The sequence below is a fragment of the Gossypium raimondii genome, chromosome 13 (assembly GCF_025698545.1).
Source record: "Gossypium raimondii isolate GPD5lz chromosome 13, ASM2569854v1, whole genome shotgun sequence".
Classification (NCBI taxonomy): Eukaryota; Viridiplantae; Streptophyta; class Magnoliopsida; order Malvales; family Malvaceae; genus Gossypium; species Gossypium raimondii.
Genome location: NC_068577.1, coordinates 24865002 through 24889600, shown reverse-complemented (window position 1 = coordinate 24889600; position 24599 = coordinate 24865002). Strand labels below are relative to the sequence as shown.

Genomic DNA, 24599 nt, shown 5'->3' with positions numbered 1-24599 from the left:
TTCCTCATATTGGTGGCAAACGACTTGGTATATCCTCCGAAAATACATCATTGAATTCCTAAAACAAAGTCATGATAGAAGAAGGTAGGGTATCAATTAGCTCGTTAGTTCCCATCAAGCTTTCTTTGTACATAAGTACAAACATGGGTTGTTTCAACAAGAAATATTTTCAAATCTCATTTTCTCACGCATAGAAATTCCACTTTCAGGATTCACTATCTCTTTTCTTTCTTTTTCTTCTTGTTTTTGCAATTCATTCTCTTTTTTCTCACTCATTCTAAATTATTTTTTCCTTTCTTTTTTTTCTAGTTTCTTTTCTTTTTCTTTTCCATTTTTTCCCTTGCTCAACTTCTCTCGATTTTTCAACAGATGCTTTCAACCTAAGTTGGTCTTCATACACTTGTTTCGGTGTAAGGGGTGCTAAGGTTACATTTTTTCCTAAGTGATTAAACGTATACCTATTGGTATAACCATCATGAATAACCCTTCGGTCGAATTGTTATGGTCTTTCCAATAGTAGATCACCGGCGTGCATTGGCACCACATCGCACACAACCTCGTTGTTGTACTTGCCAATGGAGAAGGCAATGATAACTTGCTTGGTTATTTTGAGTTCCCCTCCGTCATTGATCCATTGCAATTTGTAGAGATGCGGAAGCTTGGTAGTGATTAAACCAAGTTTTCCACCATCATAGTGCTGGCCACATTCGTGCAGCTTCTACCAACAATGATGATGCTACAAACTTTGCCTTGGACATGGCAACGGGTGTGAAATATATTTTCACGCTGCTGCTCATTCTCTGTGCTTTGGAGGTTTAAACTCCTCTTGATGACCAAGACTTCACCATCAACAGCATATTCCAAGTCTTCTTTTTTATCAGTTGGTTCATTGGTTTCTCCCTCTTGTTCACCTTCGGACTCGATCTCTCCATCGTCCCTTATGAACATGGCACTTCGGTTGGGACATTGACTGGCTATGTGACCTCTTCCAAGATACCTAAAACACTTGATGTCTCGGGTTCGATTTGGTACAGCCTCCATCTTCCCTTTGCTCGTTTCACCACTTGGCTTATTAAGCTTGGTGGCTCCAACAGGTTCTTTAGATCAGTTTAAGGCATCTTTTTTGCTAACTCTTTGTCCCCATCTTGTAGTAGAAATGGCATTAGAAAAGGCTCATGTGGCGCCCTTTTGCTTCAATTGCTTCTCCACCTTGATTGTCATATGGACCATGTCAATGATTTCGACATAGTGTTGCAATTCCACCACATTGGCGATATCACGGTTTAGTCCAGCAAGAAACCTTGCCATAGTAGCCTCTCAATCTTCCTCCATATCAGCTCGAATCATGGCTACCTCCATCTCTTTGTAGTAGTCTTCTACACTTCGATTTCCTTGAGTAAGGTTTTGCAATTTTTGGTATAACTCTCAGTGATAATAAGCTGGGATGAACCGCTTTCTCATGATGGACTTTATTTCAGCCCAAGTTGATACCGGATGTTCACCGTTCCTCCATCGGCTCATGGTGAGTTGATCCCACCAAATAATGGCATAATCAAAGAACTCTATTGCGGCGGGCTTGACCAATTTTCCTTCGGAATAATCGTGGCATTCAAACACAAGTTCGATCTTTTTCTCCACTCCAAGTATGCCTCAGGACCGGTTTTCCCTTGGAATGGTGGAATGGCCATCTTGATGTTCTTAAGGTCATCATCTATGCGTTCTCGCTCCCTTGGCCCTTGGCCCTCAATTCCTTTAGCCTCGATGTCTTTCACTTCTGTTGGAGGCTTGGTCACTCTCCACGTCACTTGGTTCATAAAGATCATTTTGAGGTTGCCACGGTCAACCTCGCTCTCTTCTTGGGTTTGGAGGAGTACGTTCCCGTTGATTTCTTTATTCGAGTTTATCCATCCGTTCTTGAAGTGGCTCTAATTGCTATTGTAGCAAACAAGTCATCTCAAAGAAGTGTTTGGTATGCCAAGTTAGGCACACCTCCACCAGTTATGTTTCTCACAGGACGCATACCACTACCATTGGCAGCATTTGATGCGCCTCCACTAGCGACATTCCTTTCAGGACCACGTGACATAATTCTTTTTAATCCTCATTACAAACTTCACCAAATCTCTCAAAAAGAAATAAAATTGAGCACTCCACTCGTGCTTACACTTAAGATTGGTTTTTATCTCTTTGATAGTCACCACTCTTGCATTTTACCTCTCTTGTTCGTTTCTTGAAGTTCTTTAGAACTGCTTTAGACTTAGCAGCAAGTCTATGTAGAGTCGACTTCAAAATAGGTGCAAAAGATTGGATATGACGTTGGGTACAGGTAGGCTTGAAAAAACGATTTTGGAAAAGAAAATTTGGAATTTGGGAGGAATACACTTTTCAAGTTAGCTTTTCTTTTGTTTGATCTTGCACAAAACCGAAACTCCCTTTTTGTACTTTCACGTTTGATTTTGCAACAGATTTGTATTTTATTTTTTTATATACTCAATTTTTTTAATATTTTTTTCAACCCTAGAGTAAGAAAAACCACGATACTTAATTTTAACTAGCTATGATACCAAATGATGCGATCTCATATTCGATGGTTGAATCGAGTCACTTGTTTCTCGATCGTAAAATTAAGTAGCAAATAGTTCGTTTAACAAATGGGCTATTTTTCAAACATAGCTAAGTTTAAACAAAGAAAATAAAAACAGATGATAAGTTAATATAGTGGATGGCTGGATGGATATTGGACTTAACAGCGGAAGAATGAAGCATTATTAGGAAATAGAGACCCAATTCTTAAGGTGCTATCAAGGTGATGGATGGATGAAGAATAGGACCGTGACCCTTTATCTATCGAAGATAGGAAGCAATCGGTATAAGGGTGAACGCCACACTCGTTGGAGTGATAAGTTCAAAAGAAACAAATTGATGCCACTAGCTAAGAGAGTTGAACAACTCACAAAGATGTAAAAATTTATTCAAAGATCAAAAGTTCTCAAAACAGGTTACAAGCAAACTATTTATAGGCTGCTAAGTACCAGCTGAATAAACACAAGATAATTACAACTAAAGAAAACTGGAGTTCAATTTAATTCAGCTGATTGATTCTTGAAGAGCTTAATTAATCAGCTTTGAAAATAAGAGTTCCCGAACAATCATTGGAGCTTTGTCAATTGGAGTTCCCGAACAACCATTGAGGTGGGCTTCATAGTTGAGCTGAAAGAATCATTAACTTGATCAGTCAATGTTGTTTATGAGCCTAAGTTAATGCTTCCTTAGTGCACCGAATGTATTAGTAGCTAATGAATGCAACTTGAGGCGCCTGAAGGGTCTTTGGTGTGAACACTTGGATTTGAATGGTCCTTTGAGTGTGAACAAAGGCAGCTGGCTGTTTAACTCAAATGAAGTTGAATTATTGGCATATCTTTTCACGAATGGTCACTTGGAAAAATGCAACCAGCAACTCTAGGATTCATGAACAATCGGGTGCAGTGTTCCCTCATAAATGAGTTACAATGAATGTGAAATAATGCATGAATGTCAAGCCGACTATTTGAATAACCTGTAAGAAAAATTAAAACTCGGTCAAATACATCATTAAGACAATCTAAAAACAGAATTTAGTTTGTACAAAGCTAAGACATAATTAAGATGTCTGACTTAAGACATGTATTAATGTTGTACAATCTAAGACACAATTATAGACTCAAAACATATTAAGATACTTAGACATGTAATAATGCGGTACAAAATAGAACATAATTAATAACAATAAAAAGAGTTTAAATCTTATTCTAGCAGCTGAATTAGCTAGCTAATATTGAAGTAGGTTTGAAGAAGGTTGCATGGAGCACATGTCGAACAGTCCCAAGCTCGATCGATGAATCCGGTCAAAGCTTCTCCCCAAACTTGATCCACGAGGCCCGAGATAGCTTCTTTGAATCTCTTGGCTCGAACACGAGTGATTGATCCCGTTGGCAACTCGATTGGTTGGAAAGCTGACTTGGTAGAGTCCTTGGACGAGATCGTATCATGTATTGTATATTGAATTGGATGTGTCATGGTAATGAAATCCTATAGGAAATAAATATATTGCACTTGAATGAAGATTCGACACATTGATACATGTAAATTGATAGGAGATTACTAAATAAATGTTTCCATTGCAAGTAAAATGAAAATTAATAAAATGGGGAGCGTAGCGTGGAATATGATTTATGACTAAAAAGTCATTTGGCGGTACATCATTTTTTTGTTTAATTAAGTGACGATCATGGTAATGTTTCACTTTGGAATTGCATTAAGTGAATTATTGGATTTGAATTGAATCTAATGAGATCCAATACCATATTGAAATGATGAAAGATACCTTCAAGCATCAAATGTAACATCTTTAATCCAGAACTAATGTTCGTCTGAATAGGGAGGTTACACGTCACGACAGTCCAGCAAATTTTGCACCTTCTTTAGCGTCAAACTTGAATTTTCCATGACCCAAAAGCCTTTGTGTGAATACTCTTTTTCAGCTTTTTTCAGGGTATTTGGGTTTGTAATTACATTTATTTTGTATTTTCAATTTTTGATAATTAATTCGTTAAACTTCGATATTTTGCAATACAAATTTAGTTAGCTGTCATTGTTTTTGCAATTTTCATTAGCTGATCTCAAAGAAGCTGGAGATTGGAGGGGGGAAAAACTGAAATGAAGCACGGGTTTCAGCTACCTAGATCTCTTCCATTATAATTCAGTGTTTCTTAGCCTTACTCTAATATTTCCAATTATGGTTGGATTGAGTAGGTTGCTGCATTACTTGCTAAATTGCCATATGATAAATGATATGTTAGGTGATTTAATTTGTTAAATAGGTAATCTTAATGCTAGTTAAGTTTGATAACGATAAGTACAATCTAATTTTAAAAAATACGAGTCAACCCTAATTAATTGACCTAATTAGGACGTTGAGCACCAAGTACTAAGAGAGCTGATGTAAGTCTTAATGCAATAGTTCCAATATAAGAGCAACCTTTATATCTAAAATGCATCAAGCAAGTACTAGAATAATGCAAAGAAAATGCCTCATAATATTATTTAACAGCACTCACGTTTAATATTAGTGAGGGAACCAAAATTTTAAAATTCAAAAAATGCAAAGACTACATTTAACGAAATTGCAGTGAAGGATTAAATTTGCAACCCATCTAAATTGGAGTAAAGGGCTAAACTTGTAACCACCATATCATATAGGGACGATTTATAATGTCTGACCGGATTTAATCTACTAAATAATCTTACAATCTACCGTGAACTAAATACCTCCCAAAATTAATATTTTTCACCTCCTATGAACCAAATGCCTCCTAAAAATAATATTTTCAGAGCTATATGGCATTATTTTGTATTTTTTTATTGCAAAATTCAACTCTCCTAGTACCATGGAAGATTCAGACAACACTACAAGCTTACATCAGTAAAATGAAGCAACACAAGATACTTCGTTGCCCCACAGACAGCCACAAATTAATCAGCTCAACTCAAAACTGTGATGTGAGCGTTCATGATTCAGACTCAAACGAGGGTAAACAAAATCCTTTTACTTAGGCAAATGATATGAATCTTAAGGAACGGGCAAATTGCAGTCTAAACAAAGAAATGAGCATCTTCAACTGCAAATTGAGATATATTTCACAGATACATATATATACACATACAAATTATTATCCACCTTCATACAATCAACATGAGGACGTGTTCTGTTGGAATCCCTATAATTAAGGATAGAAATCTGATGGTATTGGAATCCCTATAATTAAGGATAGAAATCTGTTGTGATCTCTTGTAAATAGAAACTAATCTCGATTCTTGATTCTTAGGAAATTACGATATCAATTCTGATTCTTAGGGATTAGGATTTATTTCCTTTAAAATGATTATTTTTCTCTTTATAAAGCTGTAAACTAAAGCAGTAGCAATATAACAGAATTTTTCCTCTTGAGTGTTTTTACATGGCATCAGGGCTATAGGATTCATTCGATCCTATTTTTTTCTCTAAATTCCTTACTAAAAATTTCGTGGTTTAGTCCTCCAATGGGTGATATCAATGAGAATTTCTCTGGCGAGATATCACAAATAACTCAGAATATCAATCAGGGAATCACTCAAGGTGAAATTAATTCCTCTCTTATAATCACCAATCATCGGCTAAATGGGAAGAACTTCTTGCAATGGTCTCAATCGGTTCTTATGGTGATTCGTGGTCGTGGCAAATTAGGGTACATCAATGGAGAAATCCCACGACCAACCATGGCTGATCCTACTTATGCCACTTGGGAACTCAACAATTCAATTGTAATGGCTTGGCTAATCAATTCGATGGAAGGCCATATAAGCCGCACCTATCTTTTTTTCAAAACTGCAAAAGACATGTGGGATGCAGTCAAAGAAAACTACTCAGATCTTGGAAACACCTCCCAAGTATTTGAAATCAAGCTTAAGTTAAATGACATCCGACAAGGAACACTCGAGGTAACTCACTACTATAACAATTTGAAAATTTTGTGGCAAGAACTGGATATGTATTATGAGGCAGATTGGGGTGAAGGCTTAGAACACAACAGGTTTATGGTCCATCTCAACAATGAACGTCTTTATGAGTTTTTCGCAGGACTGAACCGTGAGTTAGATGAGGTCCGTGGTCAATTCAGGTAGATCACCTCTTCCAACGATCGGTGAAGCATTTGCAGAAGTTAGAAGAGAAGAAAAGCGTCGTCTTGTCATGATGGGAGATTCAAAGGAACCTAAATCTATGACTCTAATTTCTAATCGTCCTCTGAAACCTCTGCTCTCATCTCCAAAGGTCCTGACCACAAAAGCGTCTGGAAATGATTTCGGATCAACAAGACCATGGTGTAGTCTTTGCAATCGTGTTGGTCATACAAAAGAAAAATGCTTCAAACTCCATGGCTATCACGAAAAAAAGAAGGATAATAAGGCGCCATGTTATCCTCCACTACCGATGATGTTCTTGATGTTCGCTAACAAAACACGACTTGAGACTCTCCATAAGATACTTGGTACTCCCACTACTCATGGATCTCTAGCAACTCAAGGTACGCCCTCAACATTGCTTTTGAATCTAATAATCAATCTCCTTGGATACTCGATTCAGGCGCCTCGATCACATGACGGTGACTCCACGTTGTTTCACACCTACACTCCTTGTCATAACAAATCCGAATCCGCATAGTCGACGGTTCTTACTCACCGTTTGGAATAGGAGAAGTACAAATGATGAGAATTTTCTCTCGATAAAGTCCTACATGTTCCAAACTTGTCCTGTAATTTACTTTCAATTAGTAAACTTACTAAGGATGAAAAAGTTCTTGCTGAATTTTTCGCAATTGGTTGTGTGATCTGAATGTAAATCGGGAGGATGATTGGCTTGCTAAAGTTGATGATGGACTATATATTTGGAATAAAAAAATTACACGGGATTGGCTCTATCCATCGCAAAGAGGACACTATTATGTTATGGCACCGTAGGTTAGGACATCAAACTTTGTGTATTTGAAAAACATCTTCATTGTTATTTCAAATAAAAGTATTAATTCCTTGAAGTGTGAAATTTGCCAATTATCTAAACATACCCGTGTGCCATACCCATTAAAACCACATATTCGGTCCCAACCTTTTTCGTTAATCCATAGTGACCTATAGGGAGCCAGTAGAGTGAAAAATATTACAGGGCTAGATGGTTTATAACATTCATTGATGATCATACTAGGTGCATTGGGTCTATCTACTCAAAGAAAATCAAACACCCAAAGTATTCCAAAATTTTCACTCAATGGTTCGAACCCAATTCAACTCTACCATACATACCCTCCGTCTCGACAATGGGAGAGAATACTTCAACTGTCTTAAGTCCATACCTTTCTGACCAAGGCATTATACACCAAAGCTCTTGTCCTGACACTCCTCAACAAAACGGGATCTCTGAGAGGAAAAATCGTCATCTTCTTGATGTGGCTCGAGCCATAATGTTCACTATGAATGTTCCAAAATACTTGTGGGGAGAAGCTGTCCTTACTGCCTGCTATCTCATAAACCGAATGCCATCAAAGATCCTCAATTTCCAAACACCTCTAAATACTAAATGACAATACCTCCACCGAAGTACAACAGCCACTTGATCAAGGAAAACAGCAAATACAGGTTTACTCCCGACGGAATCGTTCTCCGAAGCCCGTCATGGCAGTGCCAATTACATCTCCAACCGAGGACCATTCAAGCGAAGTCCCACCTCGTCACCATCCATCTATCTTCCAATTGCGATTCGAAAGGGTACAAGGAGTGCACTCAACATCCTATTTCTCGGTTTGTATCCTATGGAAATTTATCTAAGTCTTACAAAGCTTTTGTGACTAATGTTGATTCTGTAAAAATTCCAAAAAATATAGAAGAGGCTCTTGAATCACCGAGTGGAGACAAGCCGTGATGGAAGAAATGAAGGCCCTCAAAAACAATGAAACATGGAAGTCTCGGATCCGCCTAAAGGGAAAAAACCGTAGGGTGCAAATGGATTTTCACTACGAAATTTAAACTCGATGGCCGTATTGACCGATACAAAGCTCGACTTGTGGCTAAGGGATTCACCCAAACTTATGGTCTCGACTACAACGAGACGTTTGCACCGATTGCCAAGCTAAACACCGTTCGGGTCCTGCTATCTCTTGCTGCCAACCTTGATTGGCACTTGACTCAATTGGATGTAAAAAATGCTTTTCTCAACGGGGAATTAAATGAGGAGGTGTATATGGATTTCCCACCAGGGTTTGAAGAAAACAAGGACCAAGTGTGTAAGTTGAAGAAGTCCTTGTATGGGCTGAAACAATCTCCACGAGCGTGGTTCAGCCGATTTGCAAAAGCTATGACTAGCAGAAATTACATTCAAGGACAGGCAGACCACACCATGTTCTACAAGCACTCGGAAGAGGGTAAATGCTACATCCTTATCGTTTATGTTGACGATATAATAATACCAGGAAATGACTCGAGCGAAATTTTGAGATTGAAAGAATTTCTTGGTACAGAGTTTGAACTTAAAGACTTGGGGAGTCTTAAATATTTTCTTGGTATGGAGGTAGCAAGGTCGAAAAAAGGTATCTTCATTTCCCAAAGGAAATATGTTCTTGATCTACTGTCGGAAGTTGGTTTGATGGGCAAGAAACAAATTGAAACTCCTATGGAGTTCAACCTCAAATTGGGAACTAATGAGGATGGAGAAGAAATCGACAGGGGGAGATATCAACGTCTAGTAGGAAGGCTCATCTACCTATCTCACACCCGTCCAAACATAGCCTTGATGTGAGTGTTATTAGCCAAGATATGCATGCCCCAGGGAGAAGCACTGAAGGCGCATATAGAATACTAAGATACCTAAAAGGAACTCTGGTAAAGGCTCTGACTTCAAGAAGACTATCAACCGAAGCGTGAAGTCTACATCGATGCGCATCAAGGGTTACATTAATGATAGACGCCTACAAGCGGCTATTGTAGTTATGTTTGGGGTAATCTCGTGACGTGGAGGAGCAAAAACAATCTGTGGTAGCACGCAGCAGGCAGAGGCGAATATCAAGCACTATCTCATGGTATATGCGAAGGAGTTTGGATACAAAGACTTATGAGAGAACTAAAAGTGCCTTTTACTGGACCTATGAAGATGTCTTTGTGACAACCAGTGTCATTGTCAAGATAGCACATAATCCTGCATCATGATCGGACCAAACATGTGGAAATAGATCGTCACTTTATAAAAGAAAAGTACACTCGGAGAAGTATGCATCATCTACCTACCTACTAGACAACAAGTCGAGACATGTTAACCAAAAGTTTGAGCGAAACATGTTTGAAGAACTTAGTGGCAAGTCGGGTTTGATTAACATCTACACTCCAACTTGAGGGGAGTGTTGGAATCCCTATAATTAAGGATAGAAATCGATGGTATTGGAATCCCTATAATTAAGGATAGAAATCATTGTGATCTCTTGTAAATAGAAACTAATCTCGCCATCGATTCTTAGGAAATTACGATATCAATTATCGATTCTTAGGGATTAGGATTTATTTCCTTTAAAATGATTATTTTCTCTTTATAAAGTCGTAAACTAAAGCGGTAGCAATATAACAGAATTTTTCCTCTGAGTGTTTTTACATGTTCCATCCCTTCCCACTGTTAAGCTACCTATTACATGAGCTAAACAAATAAATTTCAAAAAAATAAAAATAGAATTAAAAAAAAACATTTTGAAACAAAATACTTACCCATGTGTAGGTTGAGCCTGAGCATCAGAACTAGAACTACAATAAGGCAATTTTCCCTGAATCAGCTTTTCCTATGTAAAAAAGGATCAGAAATCTGCTTTCATGAGCTTTGCTCTAGGCATTATATAGATATTGTCAAAGGGTTTTCCCTGTTCTACATGGATGTAATCTCTTGTCTTAAGAACCTGCAGATTGGCAAAATGAACACCGACAAACAAAGAGATGTTAACATTCTTCCACATGGGAGCAACAAACAAACTAGGACACCATCAAAGATTACAAGAGAAGATCATGAAAACATTTTTGCTTCCTACTTTCATCTCTTCTTCAAGGATTCGATTTTATTATTTGTTCCTTAACATATAATTATTAATCATTCTATTTCACAATATTGTCAAAATATCCTTCAATTGCATGCCAAAAGGTATCCAAAACTCTGTGTTTAATATAATTATAATTTACTTTCTTGATGACGACTATCTAAGTCGACCAACAACTACTCTATGTTTGAACTCTGTTTCTGATTTTGACAAGGTTATGATTTGGCATTATAGGCTTGGACATCCTAATTTTTACTATTTAAGGCATTTGTTACCTGATCTATTTAAAAATAGTCCTTCATATCACTGTGAATTTTGTGAATTGGCATCGGTCATTTTTTCCACCTCAAAAATGTAAAGCTTCCAAACTTTTTTCGTTAATTCATAGTGATGTTTGGGGGCCTTCAAGTCTTAACCTTTTCAGGAAAACGATGGTTTGTCACATTTATTGATGTTCATACTCGCATTTGATGGGTGTTTTAATTAGAAGATAAGTCTAAAGTTAAAGATGTGTTTCAGACTTTTTATGCTGTGGTGAAAACAAGATTTGGTGTGAAAAGAAAAATATTTCGAAGTGATAATGGTGGGAAACTTTTTTAGTGACCAATTAGGTGTTTTCTTAACCAAACATGGAATAGTCAGGTACCACGTTATCTTTTGGAAATAACTAGAGCTTTGATATTCACTAGTCAGGTACCACGTTATCTTTGGGGAGATGTCCAATAAAGTTCTAAACTATAGAACTCCTTTCAGTCTTTTTAAAGATAGCTTTCCTAACTCTAAATTGATCACAAATTTACCTCTCCAAATTTTTGGGTGTAGTGTTTTTGTTCATCTTCACAATCAGGGTAAACTAGATCCTAAAGCAAAAAAAAAAAAAAAGTGTCTTTGTTGGGTATGCTAATCAAAAGGGTTACAAATATTATAATCCGATTGATAGGAAGATTATTGTTACCATGGATGTTACATTTGTTGAAACTCAATCTTACTTTTATTATAATCTTCAAGGAAGGAATTATAGTAAGGAAGATTCAATAATTGATCAAGAAAAGATTAGGAATATGCAACATAGGGATTCTAATAATGGGGAAGGCGAATTTATGATTAACACAAGGATTAATGATGTTAATATTGTTAATAAAAATGACTTGAATGATGTTAATGTTGATAATAAAATGGAGTATGAATGTGTAGGGTCTAATCATAAGAATAGAGAACAAACAAAGGAGTTGCTGGTTTACTCAAGAAGAAACCGAAATAAAGAAAGTGGAATCCACCAGATTCATCACCAAGAATCCGACCCGCAAGATCTTGTCAAAAGTCCAAGTAAATCTTGTAATCTACCCAAAAATGTGAAAGATGCTTTACAGGTTCCTGAATAAAAGGAGACTGTTTTAGAGGAGATGCGTGCTCTTGAAAAAACAAGTACTTGAGAAACAAGGGAATCACCTGTAGGAAAAAAAAACAGTAGGTTGTAAATGGGTGTTCACAACCAAATTCAAACCAGATGGATCTTTAGACAGATACAAAGCTCAGCTAGTGGCTAAAGGGTTACACTCAAACATACAAGATAGACTATCTTGAGACATTTGCTTCAGTGGCTAAGTTAAACACTATTAGAGTTCTTTTATCCATTGTTGTTAATCTTGATTGGCCTTTACAGCAACTAGATGTGAAGAATGCTTTTCTAAATGGGAAACTTGAAGAAAAAGTTTACATAGATCCTCCTCTAGGTTTTGAAGAAAAATTTGGAACCCAAATATGTAAGCTCAGAAAATCTTTGCATGGTCTAAAGCAGTCTCCTCGAGCTTGGTTCGAACGGTTCTCTCAGGTTGTTAAAAAAACAAGGTTACTCACAAAGGCAAGCTGATCACACAATGTTCTACCAACACTCACAAAGAGATAGAATAACAGTTATTATAGTTTAAGCTGATGATATCATTCTTACAGGAGATGATGTGGATAAAATAAGACGTCTCAAGGAGTATCTAGCATTGGAGTTTAAGATCAAGGACTTGGGTCCTTTAAGATACTTCCTTAGAATGGAAGTTGCTCGATCAAATAAGGGTCTAGTGGTCTCTCAGAAAATATATGTGATTGATCCAAATGTAAAATTCGAAAACAAAGGAAAACCAGTTGATAAAGGGCAATACTAGAGATTAGTTGGTAAGTTAATCTACTTATCACATATAAGGCCAGACATAGCTTTTGTAGTAAGCTTATCGTGTCAATTTATGCACTCCCCAAGGGAGGAACATGAAGAAGCAATGTTTTAGATTCACAACCCAGTCTAGCATGACAGAACTAAACATGTTGAGGTTGATAGACACTTTATCAAGGAGAAGAATGAAGAAAGGCCATGTGTGCACGCCGTTTGCTCCTTAAAAACAACAGATTGTTGATGTACTCACCAAAGGGCTCTCTAAGAGAAGTTTCGATTTTCTTGTAAGCAAGTTGGGTATGATTGATATATATGCACCAACTTGAGGGAGAGTATTGAAATAAATGTTGAAGCCCCATATATTTTGAGATATTTTTAAAAATTATTTAGGTAGATAAATCCTAGAATAATCAATTAAGATTTTTTAGTAATATTTTATTTTATCTTTTAACAGTTTACTTGAATAAGGGAATTACTTTCCCAGTTATGTTATGAGACTTTTCTCTATTTATATTCAGTTTTTTGCTTAATAAAATTAGAACAATTTTATTGTACTGTCTTAAAAACTTTCAAAAACTTGTGTTTGTATGAGAAGATTTTCGTGTATTAGTACTAGTGCAAAAGTTCTTTTACTTAAATACAAGACAGGATTACAATGAGGGATTTCTTAGAAGCCCATGTCTCATTTTCTGAAAACAAGTAATGCCTTGTCATACATGACAAGGGAGATAAAATGGAGTTCTTTTACTTTTATTTACATGGAAGGTTTTGTATGCTATGTACCCTTACTTGCAAATATTTTGTTCCTCGTTAACGAGTAGATGATAGTGTTACAAACTTTAAGAGTTATTAGAGAGAAGCTTTAGTGGACATACCAGTGTTTCAAAAAACATCCTCGATGCTTCTTTTTGTGTTTTACGAGCCAATAGACTATCCATTGAAAGTACCTTATGTCCATGTATAACTTCGTCCTCAAATAAATTCTGGAGATACTTGGCAACAGCCCTGAAAGAGAAGGTACGACCAAACATCAATAGATGAGCTAGCCTCATTCCAGTTATTCAGCTACAAGAAATAATTTGACAAATAATGCTAAATGAAAGTTGAAAGTTAAGGGAAGAAGAGAACCACAGTAAAATAATCAACTAGAGTGAGCTTATAAACCTGGTACGAGAAGACCATCCACTGTTTTCAAGAAGACGACTTTCATTGCCACAAGGCATGCCTTCATCATCTTCATCACCACCTAGCTCGTTATCATCTACATTCAGAAATTCTGAAAGGAAAGATAAGGAAATAAAAATTTAGCAAACAAATAGCAGCATCAAGATTGATTAAGGTATAAAATGAAGTATATAAAAGACAGACTTCTAAAAAATATATATTAACATTTTCCTTTTAGGGAAAACTTTTGGGAGGCCATAGCTCCCTGTGGTCCTAACTATGGTCCACCCTAACTACCAAGTTCACAGATTACATCTCATGTATAATTCATTCAGTCAAAACCTCAAGTCATGTCCCCCTAACCCCCCCCCCCAAAAAAAAAAAAAGTAAAAAGACCTCTCTAGTCCCTCTCAATTTTGATATTAAGCAAATTAGTCCCTCTCAAAAATATCAGAGCAATTTAGTTCTTATCAATTTCAAAAGTGAGAAACTAAGGGCAATTAATTACAACATTAATGTTTTTCGTCAATGGTACAAACTTTTATTGGTATGATAAAGAATTTAGCTCTCAATGTTTATATATCCTGTTAATTTGGTCTTGATTTATCAAATTTAGACCCCAATATTTACACATTCTGTCTCTTTGGTCCTGATTCAACAAATTTAATTTGCAACATTTACACAGAATTTATAAACATTGAGGGCCAAATTTGTTATTAAATCAATCAAAATTATGAACAATTGACAAAAAAACATTAATGCCGTGATTAATTGTCCTTAGTTGCTTACTTTTGAAATTGACATATCCAATTGCTCCAATTTTTTTGGGAGAGAGCAATTTGCTCAATATCGAAATTGAGAGGAACCATAGAGGTGTTTTTACCAAAAAAAAAAAAAACTAAATCAATATGATTTTCAAAAATACCCATCAACAGTCAGAAGTAGAAGCAAAACAGACAGAAATAAGATTAAACCTGTGTCATTTGCAACAGCAACATCCTCGTATGCCTGCAACCCACAGGGCCAAATAGTCATTTAGGTGATTCTTAATGCCTCAATAAGATATGAACAGCCAAAGCAGAAACAATTTTCATGGCAGCATAATAAATTAATCTACAAATAGCACAGCCGCAAAACATGAATATGAAGTTAAGAAATGAAATAGTTATGAGAACTTTCAAATATTCACCATGCTTGCTGGAATAGAACTAATATTCAACAGCTATTAAAATATATTTCAAAAATTAAGTTTTTGCTTAAGGGAAAAAAACCCAAATTAAAGCATTATGCATGAATATACGCTATCTTAATTACAGTTGGCTTTCTGCTATAACGTTATAGCATTAATTGAATCCATACAAGGATACAATCACCATCAGTTCAGAAAAAATCAGAACCCGTTAATATTTTTAGGTCAAGAGAAAGTTTTACACATGTTAAGCAACTTACAGTACGATTATCTGCAAGAGAGATCATTTCTTCATTGACTGCATCAACTTCCAGAAAGATTGGAGTTTCTCCGTCAATTAACGAAGCATTTTTCAGAGCCATATCAACCTTCTCTGAATATGTAGAATCCAGTTTACTTTCTTCGCTACCCTTGAAGATACTGTCTTTGTGTTCATTATCCAAGAAAGAACCCTCAACTTGAGCCTCATCTGCTACATCAATCTTACCGTATCCAGTTTCATAGGCATTTTGAGCGCCATTCACAAACTCACCAGTGTGTATAGCTGCAAGAGAATCATATCCATTTTCAATTGGTTCAGGGCAGTCTGCTACACTGACCTCAACTGAAGTATTGGCTTTACTTTCTTCTAACAACTCATCAGCTGCTTTTGATTCAGTTTCAGCTGCAATGATACTTTCAACATCGTGTTCTAAAACTTCAGTTGGATTCGTTCCTTTGTCATTTCTCAAATCCAATTCAGAAGCATCCTCTCCAGGTTGAGTAGTCATTTTTTGATCAGGTGGAAGGCATGTTGCAATGTTTAACATGGAGCCATCAATGGCGTTGGTTACCTCCTCAACTGTCTTGTTACTAGTACCTCCAGTATCAAGATCAGCATGTGATGATACCCCTAACTCATTCAGAACAGAACAATTTGCTAGAGTAGCAACTTCAACATTATCTTTGTCAATTTCCATTTCAGTGATCCCATTCAAAGGTTCATGTTGCAAAAGTTGAGGTACATCATCAATAGCATATCTATCCTGCTGAGCATTAAGATCACTGTATTCACCCTGCTGAGTATCAGCCTGATTAGGAATAGCAGCAGATTGTGTTTGCTCATCATTCCCATGAATCACAGGCACAGAGCTTACTTCGATTCCAGCTTCACCAATACGAGGTCTGACAGAACACTCCAAATTCTTAGCTAGTTCAGATGATGCATGGAATTCCTCACCTTCAGAAATCCTGACACTGCTTAGATCATATGGTTTACTGTGCAAACATGCCAAGTCACCTGAGATACCTGAAAGGCACATCATCAATTAGCAAAATTATAAAGTACCAAAGTTACGGTTGGTCAATATGTTAGAAAGTCCTCCATTAGCAGAGGTAGAATAATTTCAAGAATCAAGACACATGTAGAAATATTAGGATAGATCACAGATCCATGCAATTTTAGAACTTGAGTGATCATTCATTCATGCATACGACCTCAGTACCACAAAAGAGAACTACACACTTAAAAAGAAATTGTTATGTTCACAGAAATGAGGCAATAGTGCACAAGCTAATAGGAAAAAAACATATGTAGAAGTCGGATCTTGTAACTAAGATCTGAGGATGTCCTACATTAGACAAACATCTACAATAACTAAAACTTTGCTCTATGAAAGCAAATCCAATTTGACCAGGGCCTTCAGGAGATATATACGGTTGTATCTATAATTTTTTCCTCCTTGTGGCGCGGTAGCTTATAGATGCAGTTTACATACTGCCACTCATCATTACCCCTCTTTTCCTACTTGTTTCTAAAACATCCAAATTATATCACGAATTCAGGCCCACCATAATTAATTGACAAGTTGAAATTCTTCATTCCAATTTGATGCAACAAAAGCATGCAGATTTCAGCACTTTGATCTTACCAGTAAATATAGGTTCACTAAAGATCTCATCTTCCAAGAATTTTCCCTGAATCAATGAAATTTCAGGGCGAGTGCAAGGGGCTTTCTTGCGTATGCGACGTATGTCTTCAGTATTAACCAACTGCTCCCGTATTGTACTTGATAGGGAAAAAAATAAGAGCAAATCAGTACTTGGGTACAGGAGCCAAAATTGTAAACGGGTAAAGTAAAAAAAGAAAAAAACCAATAGAAAATGTATGCAATACTATGAATAGATTGTTATATTATACACTCAGCAAGTAATCAAGAGTTTAACAGCATCAACAAAAGTCAATATTGTAATACTTGTTGACAACAGACAAATACAAAAAGGTGCTTCGGAGAAGGAGAAACATGTACATAGTTTCCAAGTGCATGAATTCCATGAGCAAATTTTAATTTATAAACTCAAAGAAAGTACTGAGCCCCAATAAGACATGTTATATTGACCATGCAAGAAGAATAATCGCGAAAATTATCAAAATTCAAATATATTTGAGAAAAGAACAACCAGCAGAACATAAATTAGTGAGATTTCAAAAAGAGTAAGGAGCAATAAGAACATATTGATAACATACTCGCCATGTAAAACCATGGTATCATCCATAAGCACTTTTCTCTTGATGGTACTAGATCTTGGTGCAGATCGTGCACGTTTCATGGATGCTACTTCAAGAGGAGGTGTTGGTTTCATTTTGAAAACAGAAGATCTTCTTCCAACTGAAGTAATGAAAAACTATTTCAAAAAAATTTTCTTTATGAAGAACAACAATGCATGCTATTGTAGTAAATTCTTAAATGGCAAGTAATAGTTTCTTTTAGGGTTAAAAGTGCTGCTACCTAAAATAGAAGACAATAAGTCATCATCATCAGGAACCGATTCTGCAGTTCTCATGGATCTAGGCCTTCCAAATGATTCAACTGAGTTCATACTCTCTATGGTTAATGTACTTTCAGCTATACTTCGTTTTTTTCCTGAAATGAGCTTGGTTCCACTATCAATATCATCATTCTCTGCTAGGACTTCTTTGTCTGGGGTAGACTCTCCCAGCAAATCACTTGGTTTATCAAGAGGTCCTTCGGGTGCAGAGAGTAACTTTTCAGGTGCAGGCAAATCAGACATAGCACAATTATTTGAATTTTCCAACTGATCATCACATAAAGCAGGTTCCAAACTCTGAGTTTGGCAGGCTTCAACTGCAAAGATGGTAGCAAATTAGGAACAATACAGCATGAAAGCATCATTAAATATATATAAGACCACATTCATAAAACTTGTAAAACAAACCTTGCACCTCAATTGAAGCTCCAGAAGCATGAACTTCCTCCTCCCTTCTGGACAAATCCACCAAGTTTTGCTCTGCAGCAGCCAGACTATCACTTCCAAGAACTTGAACAGATGACAGATTTTCATGAACAATAGGTGTTTCAGGATTTTCAGAATCATTTGGTTCCAGAGAAGCTTGAGCTTCACCATCAATAACTGTTGGCCTACTGGGCAACTCCAGGGGACAGGAAGGATTTGAAGCTATTGCTTTGGCAGGAGAGAATGGCTCTTCCAAATTATCAGTGGTTTCAGCATCATTTCCATTTTCAGATTTATGCGATGCTTGGCCATTCTCCAAACAGCCATCTGATGTGGGCACACAGATGCTACTTAAACATGTTCTTCGAGAAGGATCCTCCAAGTCAAAGGTGATATTGGAGCAGCTAGGAGATTCTGCACATTCTCCCTCAGTTCTATCAATTGAGTGCATAACACCATTCTGCATATCTTCCACCCTATCCAAGCCATCAGATCCTCTGACATTACCAACAGCAGATGTGTACTCAACACACAAGGCATCATGGACAGAATTTCCTGGTGGTTTAGTTTGTTCTTTCTCCATGTCACCAAAATGGCAACCATTTTTAGGAGGCACAGCATCATGATCTACATCATTGTGCAAAGACTGATCCACTGGACCAGTATCCCCATAGAGAGAATTTGATTTATTAGAAGCATTTTCTACACACTCATTGCCCAATTCCGTAAGATTGTGATGTTCTGATTCCATATGATCAGCCAATACCTTGTGATCACCAGACATATTAGGCAATTCCATTAATCCAGGAGTACCAACATCTTGATCGTTCTCGACAAATTCAGAATTTGTAGCTAGATCTTCATCCTAACAAAAAAATCATAGTAATCAAAGGCGGGTTACATAAAAAAATCACTAAAATATAATTATTTCTACATAAAATCAAATTAAAAGGAAATTGAGATTTCTATTATGTTGAATAACAAAAACCTGATCCCCACTGCAAACCATAGGCACAGCTTCTAAATTACTCGCTTTCTGTGGTACATCTGAGCCCTGAAGATCATACCTGAAATAACAGAAAATAAGGTGAGCAAGAAATTCAAAATTATCATAATGCTTGCATAAAGTAACCAGTGAAATTAAGATGACTTAACAATTGGCAGTGTTTTGCAGTCCTACACATTAGGGAGTCAAATGACTACACTATCCAAAAATGGTTAAAGGGAAAATCCAGTAGAACTGTGGATGAACATATGATATATGACATATATATAGATATAAGCTTACTCAGAAACTTCAACAGATCCTGGCACTGCAACCCGATCTAGGACTAGTTCCTGCTCAAGATCAATCCAAGTCAAGAATTTTAAGATGATTAACTTAAGGGAAAAAGAGCACTAATAAAAAGTGAAAAAAGGTCAGTCAATTCATAAAGAAGACAAGTTTAATACTGAAACCCCAAGATATCAAACTTTGAAGGGCCGTAATAAAACCATCCATTCAACAATTTAAAGGTTCAGCTGACTACAGAATCCCTGGAAGAATATTTTTCAACTTTAAGAATCAAGCCATGAAGGTTTTAATGTTCAAACCACCTATGAAGTAGTTTCAGTAAATGACCCACTTCATGCCCACATCCCTAAAAGGCCAGAAGCAGTAGATACATTTATGCTATGTTCTGAATATATTATTGCATCTTCTGTTCTCCCAACACTGTTAGTTCAAACAAAAACATTTGCTCTTTTGCTGCTCTTCCTTATTTGAGCATCGTATTAATGCTGTCCATCTCTAACAAGTAACAAGCCACACCACCATGGTCACAACTACTTTGCAACAAGCACACTCATTTTATTATTAGATTTTCTTTTTATAGTTGGTTAGTTTTGATCATCTTGTTTTTGTAGGTATGACCTCTACATCTTAGTTGTCTTGGAGAGCATGTCTTTCTTGGCTAGGAGCTTTAAACACAGATAGACCATTTTTTTATCCAGTATTAAGACTATCTAAGTCTCCGTCTAAAGCATAAGTAAATTAGATAAAATTATGGAATAAATGACAATGTATTCAACAATAGACACTAAACCATGAAAATTGAATTTATATATATATTAAAAAAAGTAACTAAATCAATGTACAACTGGTATTATTAAGTCCTTTTAAAATTCTTTAGTAAGAACGTTATCAAATACACTGTATTTTCTGTTTTCTTCAGCTTTAACTTTAGAAAATGGACGTATACACTAGTGGTGAAGTTTTTAAACCCCAAGTAATGTTAGAGAGTTGTTACATATTCCATTAGGGTATAATTAAGAAAATTTCATACATGGGAATGCGGCAACATTCTTAAATCACTTGTGGACTTTTAATTCCAACTACAGTGTATAGAGTAAAAACCTTTCTCTTTATTCTTTTTCTTTTTTTTAATAATTGAATGATAATGAGTTGAAGTGGAAGACTACTCAAAATTTTCATCTCTACTTTAGATTTAGGGTCTGAGCGTCTTAATTTTCATTTTTAGGATCATGTTATCTTATTAGGTTTTATCATACTAATCAATTTCTGATAGTTCCTATCTTGGATCTGACCTCCTTCAAAAGGACAGAATTCCTTTAACTGGAGAAATACAAACATAATTACTTCCCTTTTCTTTTTTCTTTTTCCTTTTTTTTTTCTGGGGGGGATTTAGGGCAATTTCAATAGCTGTCATGCCTCTGGTTAGTTGTATAAGGAAATTGGCAACCTGCACAATAGTTGTAGGAAATACTGCTGCAAAGCCTAGAACTTCATCTTCTTATTCCTCAACCATCAATCAAATCTTAACCAACTTAACATCACATTTCAACTCTAAATCAGAAATACTATTCATTGGTGCCATTCACAGATGTAAACAACACCCAAACCAACATGGTCATTTTTTTTGGCAGACTTTAAACTTATCCTCCTATCCTAAATCAACAATCAAATAGTTCAAAACAAATCATATTTTCACATCCATGTAAGCCCCAAACCAGAATTTCTTGCTTACTATATAACCATCATTTCTGAAATTTCCAGATCCTACTTTGGTAAAGCCTCCTGCTGACTAGAGACTACTTCCAAAGCAATCACCAATTATCAGGACACAAGAATGACAACATTACCTCATCAAGCAGACCAATCTGAGAAGTGTCACCCTCACCAAACCGCTCTGAAAGTATTTAAAAAGCAAAAATTTAGATTTTACTAAATTTGCTAACTAAATGTAGCTAAAATTAGCATTGCAGAGTCAAAAGCATGCACTAACCATCCAATCCAAATTGTGATGTAGAGTAAACCACGTCGCCCATGGTATCTTGAAGTGTAATCTGCTCTCTTGAGCTAATGTGATTATCAACATAGTTACTGCCAAGAAAGTTATGTTAATTAACATACAATACTTCCATAGATACCTTATGAAAATATTTGATGTGTATCTCATGGTACCACATCAGGGAAGGCAACCTTAAAGGTAAAAGCATCAGAATCTAACCCCTGAAAAATCTCATTGCCGGGCAGCTCAAAGTCATCAAGATCAAAAGTCTCGGGCAAAGTGATTGAATGGTAGGGCGCAGTCGATTCTTCTGGTGGTAAATCAACTGCAGTGGAGCGAAATGCCTGCTTTATCTTAAGCAACGCTTCGCTGCAATCATCAAAAAGGTAATTCACCTTTCGGGAATATATCCTCACTACTCCAAGAAGAAGATGACTGGACAATCGTAGTGCAATCGGTACTTCAGGAAATAGAATAGAGTCTGCTCAAATGCCATATAAACAAAGCAAAAAAGAAATTCCAAAAAGTTAGATCTAGGCAACATATCCTAAGTCACGAAGTTGCCCATGAACTGAAAGAAATTAGATATTAGAATGTTAAAAATAACACCCACATCACCACCACTGGATAGCTTCATCTAATTCTATTAGTGTAGAAATATGCCATGAGCAACAAAAGGGCCGAACAAGCTTGAAGGGAAATTCCTCAGACGAGTAACCAAGCAAACCACATAGTTTAAGAATATGCCATCAACCACATGGATAGTTACCATGTTCCAGAGGTATATCACTCCTACACAATCAGAGATTTCCAAAGAAACCAATAGAATTTCCAGAAACCCCTCCAAATATGCCCAAAAAGCGAAGATACATAAAAGGACATAAAAAAGATTACTTCAAGCATCACTAAGAATGGGGAGAAAAAGGATGCTTATGAGCTTTCAAAAATCATCACATGATAAATAAATGGCACATGGGAATCAAATTTTCTGCTTCAAGAATTGATGGAGCAAACTAAATGCAAACTGCTCCATAAGTTTCTGGAGAGTGCATGTTTTACCAAATTGACTATCAGGTTTAATGGTATGATCATGCCATCAAGTATGCTGATTTTCAAGCTAATCTGGTATGAATTTGAACTCCAAAACACCACTTTTACTAATAAATGGGATGAAGCTGTTTTGATTTCATCAAGCCATTAGAACTACTCAATAAACTTAAAACTATATATGCATAAGCGTAACTCTTAATGGTTGGTTTGAATATGAAATTTAAAATCATTAGGGTTTTTTTTTTTCTTTTGAGGGGGGAGAGAGGGGAAGGGAGTTTAGAGAAAATGAATTGAACAAGGACAAATAAATAAGGGTTTACTATTTATTTTATTTTTTTTTGGCCAGTATAAGGGCTTACTAATTACTTCTTGTTATCTACTTCCGTATGAAGTTGTTAAAAAGTGAAAGGGTAACAGCTAAAATCATAATTAATCTAAAACGAAACAATGACTAAGATAAAATACCAATTATGAAACAACCAAATAATATCTAAATAAATAATGATACACAATATAAACGGAAGAATAAATGAACGGGAGTATGTCCAAAACATCCTAGCGTGAACTGAACTATTAAAATTAAGAAGATTTAGATATTGCATCAATAAGGGGAAATGAATAGATTAATACAAGTAAGCTTACTAGAAATTTAAATTCACGGATATCAAGCTAACAATTGGAAACTAAGAAGTACTAACCAACAGAGACACCGATATCAGTATCGGCCACCTGATTCTTTCGGAGCTTCCTCTCCAGATGTGCTGCAATCCATATTGTCCCCAACGGACCTTTCTTCGCCAATATGAACTGTGAATAAAACATTTCTCTCCCAATATAATCCCTATTTTTTTATACAACTTCCCTACTTCTAAATGTGACAAAACCTTATTATTAAAGCTTACAAATTCTGATCCTATTCAAATTTTAAGTTTTCACTACAAAATCAACAAACACACAGGGCTCACGAGAGGAACCCTAAATTTCTAATTCCCCAATAGAACCCTTAAAATTTACACTTCCTGCTACGGGAGTAAACACATTAAGTTGAAAATATCCCAAAAACGAATAGAAACAACGAAACCCTAATCAGTCCCCATCCATCAGACAACCTCCGAAATCCTCCCAAAACTCCGTAATCCAACGAAGGGGCTCCATTTCCGCTTAATTTACAGAGCCGCCACTCGGTAGAACTTCAAAATATCATACATTAAGAATCCGATAAGTAAATCCCGACTTAACTTCGGGTCGAAACCCTAGTCTTGGACGGGACGACGGTGTTTAGTGGGAAACTACAGCTGAATAATTGAGTAGGGGAAAAGGAATTGAGAAGTGACCGAGTTTGACTAGCAAGTCCTATCGCGAACAGGCATAGATAAACTGAAGACACATAGGAAGAAGTTTAGAATTAATAAGAGAGAGAAGGGTAGCACTCTTTTAGATTTTGTAATAAGAAAGAAGAAAAGACTAAACTTTTTTAAATAACATTACATATGGGGGAAGTAATTATTGTTGAATCAAGATTAGACCTTAAGGTATTTCCTTTATTTTTTTTGAAAGGACCTTAAGGTATTAAAACACACACACGTGCTTTTTTTTTTCTTTTTTTTTACCTTAACGATACCAAGTATATCTGTAGTCCGCCCCCGCCTGATCCGGTTTGAGCTGGTATTTGTTAAGGAGGTTTTTTTTGCATGATTTGCTTCCACTTGAATTTAAATAAAATAATTTATTTTATTTAAGATAATTTATAATATTAGTTATTATATTATTAATAAGTTTTTATTTTGGTCATTTAATCAAAATCTACTGAGACTAAAGTTTGATAGTATGAGCTTTAGAGTTGATCCAACAGTTTTGTAACGTAAATTATCAATTAC

General features: G+C 36.1%; 1 protein-coding gene across 7 annotated transcripts; it reads right to left on the bottom strand.

The window, feature by feature from the left end:
* Positions 1-2941: 2941 nt before the first annotated feature.
* Positions 2942-24210, bottom strand: LOC105785358 (sister chromatid cohesion 1 protein 4). Of its 7 annotated transcripts, XR_008192862.1 has the most exons (17): positions 23421-24208; positions 21892-22153; positions 21667-21764; positions 21524-21570; positions 19671-19720; positions 19371-19449; positions 18365-19247; positions 17917-18273; positions 17655-17796; positions 17059-17195; positions 15409-16436; positions 14934-14967; positions 13960-14071; positions 13671-13800; positions 10315-10499; positions 10193-10234; positions 5571-5983 (listed from the first exon to the last, which is right to left on the bottom strand). XR_008192862.1 is itself a non-coding variant. In XM_052626699.1 (16 exons), exons 1-15 carry the CDS (start codon positions 23542-23544, stop codon positions 11949-11951), a joined length of 3618 nt encoding a protein of 1205 aa, XP_052482659.1. In that variant the 5' UTR covers positions 23545-24210; the 3' UTR covers positions 10166-10499; positions 11912-11948. The 7 variants fall into 7 exon arrangements, 2 of the variants coding, with proteins under 2 accessions (XP_052482659.1, XP_052482660.1); XR_008192863.1 differs by lacking the exons at positions 5571-5983; positions 10193-10234 and adding an exon at positions 2942-3556; XR_008192860.1 differs by lacking the exons at positions 5571-5983; positions 10193-10234 and adding an exon at positions 3638-4068.
* Positions 24211-24599: the final 389 nt, after the last annotated feature.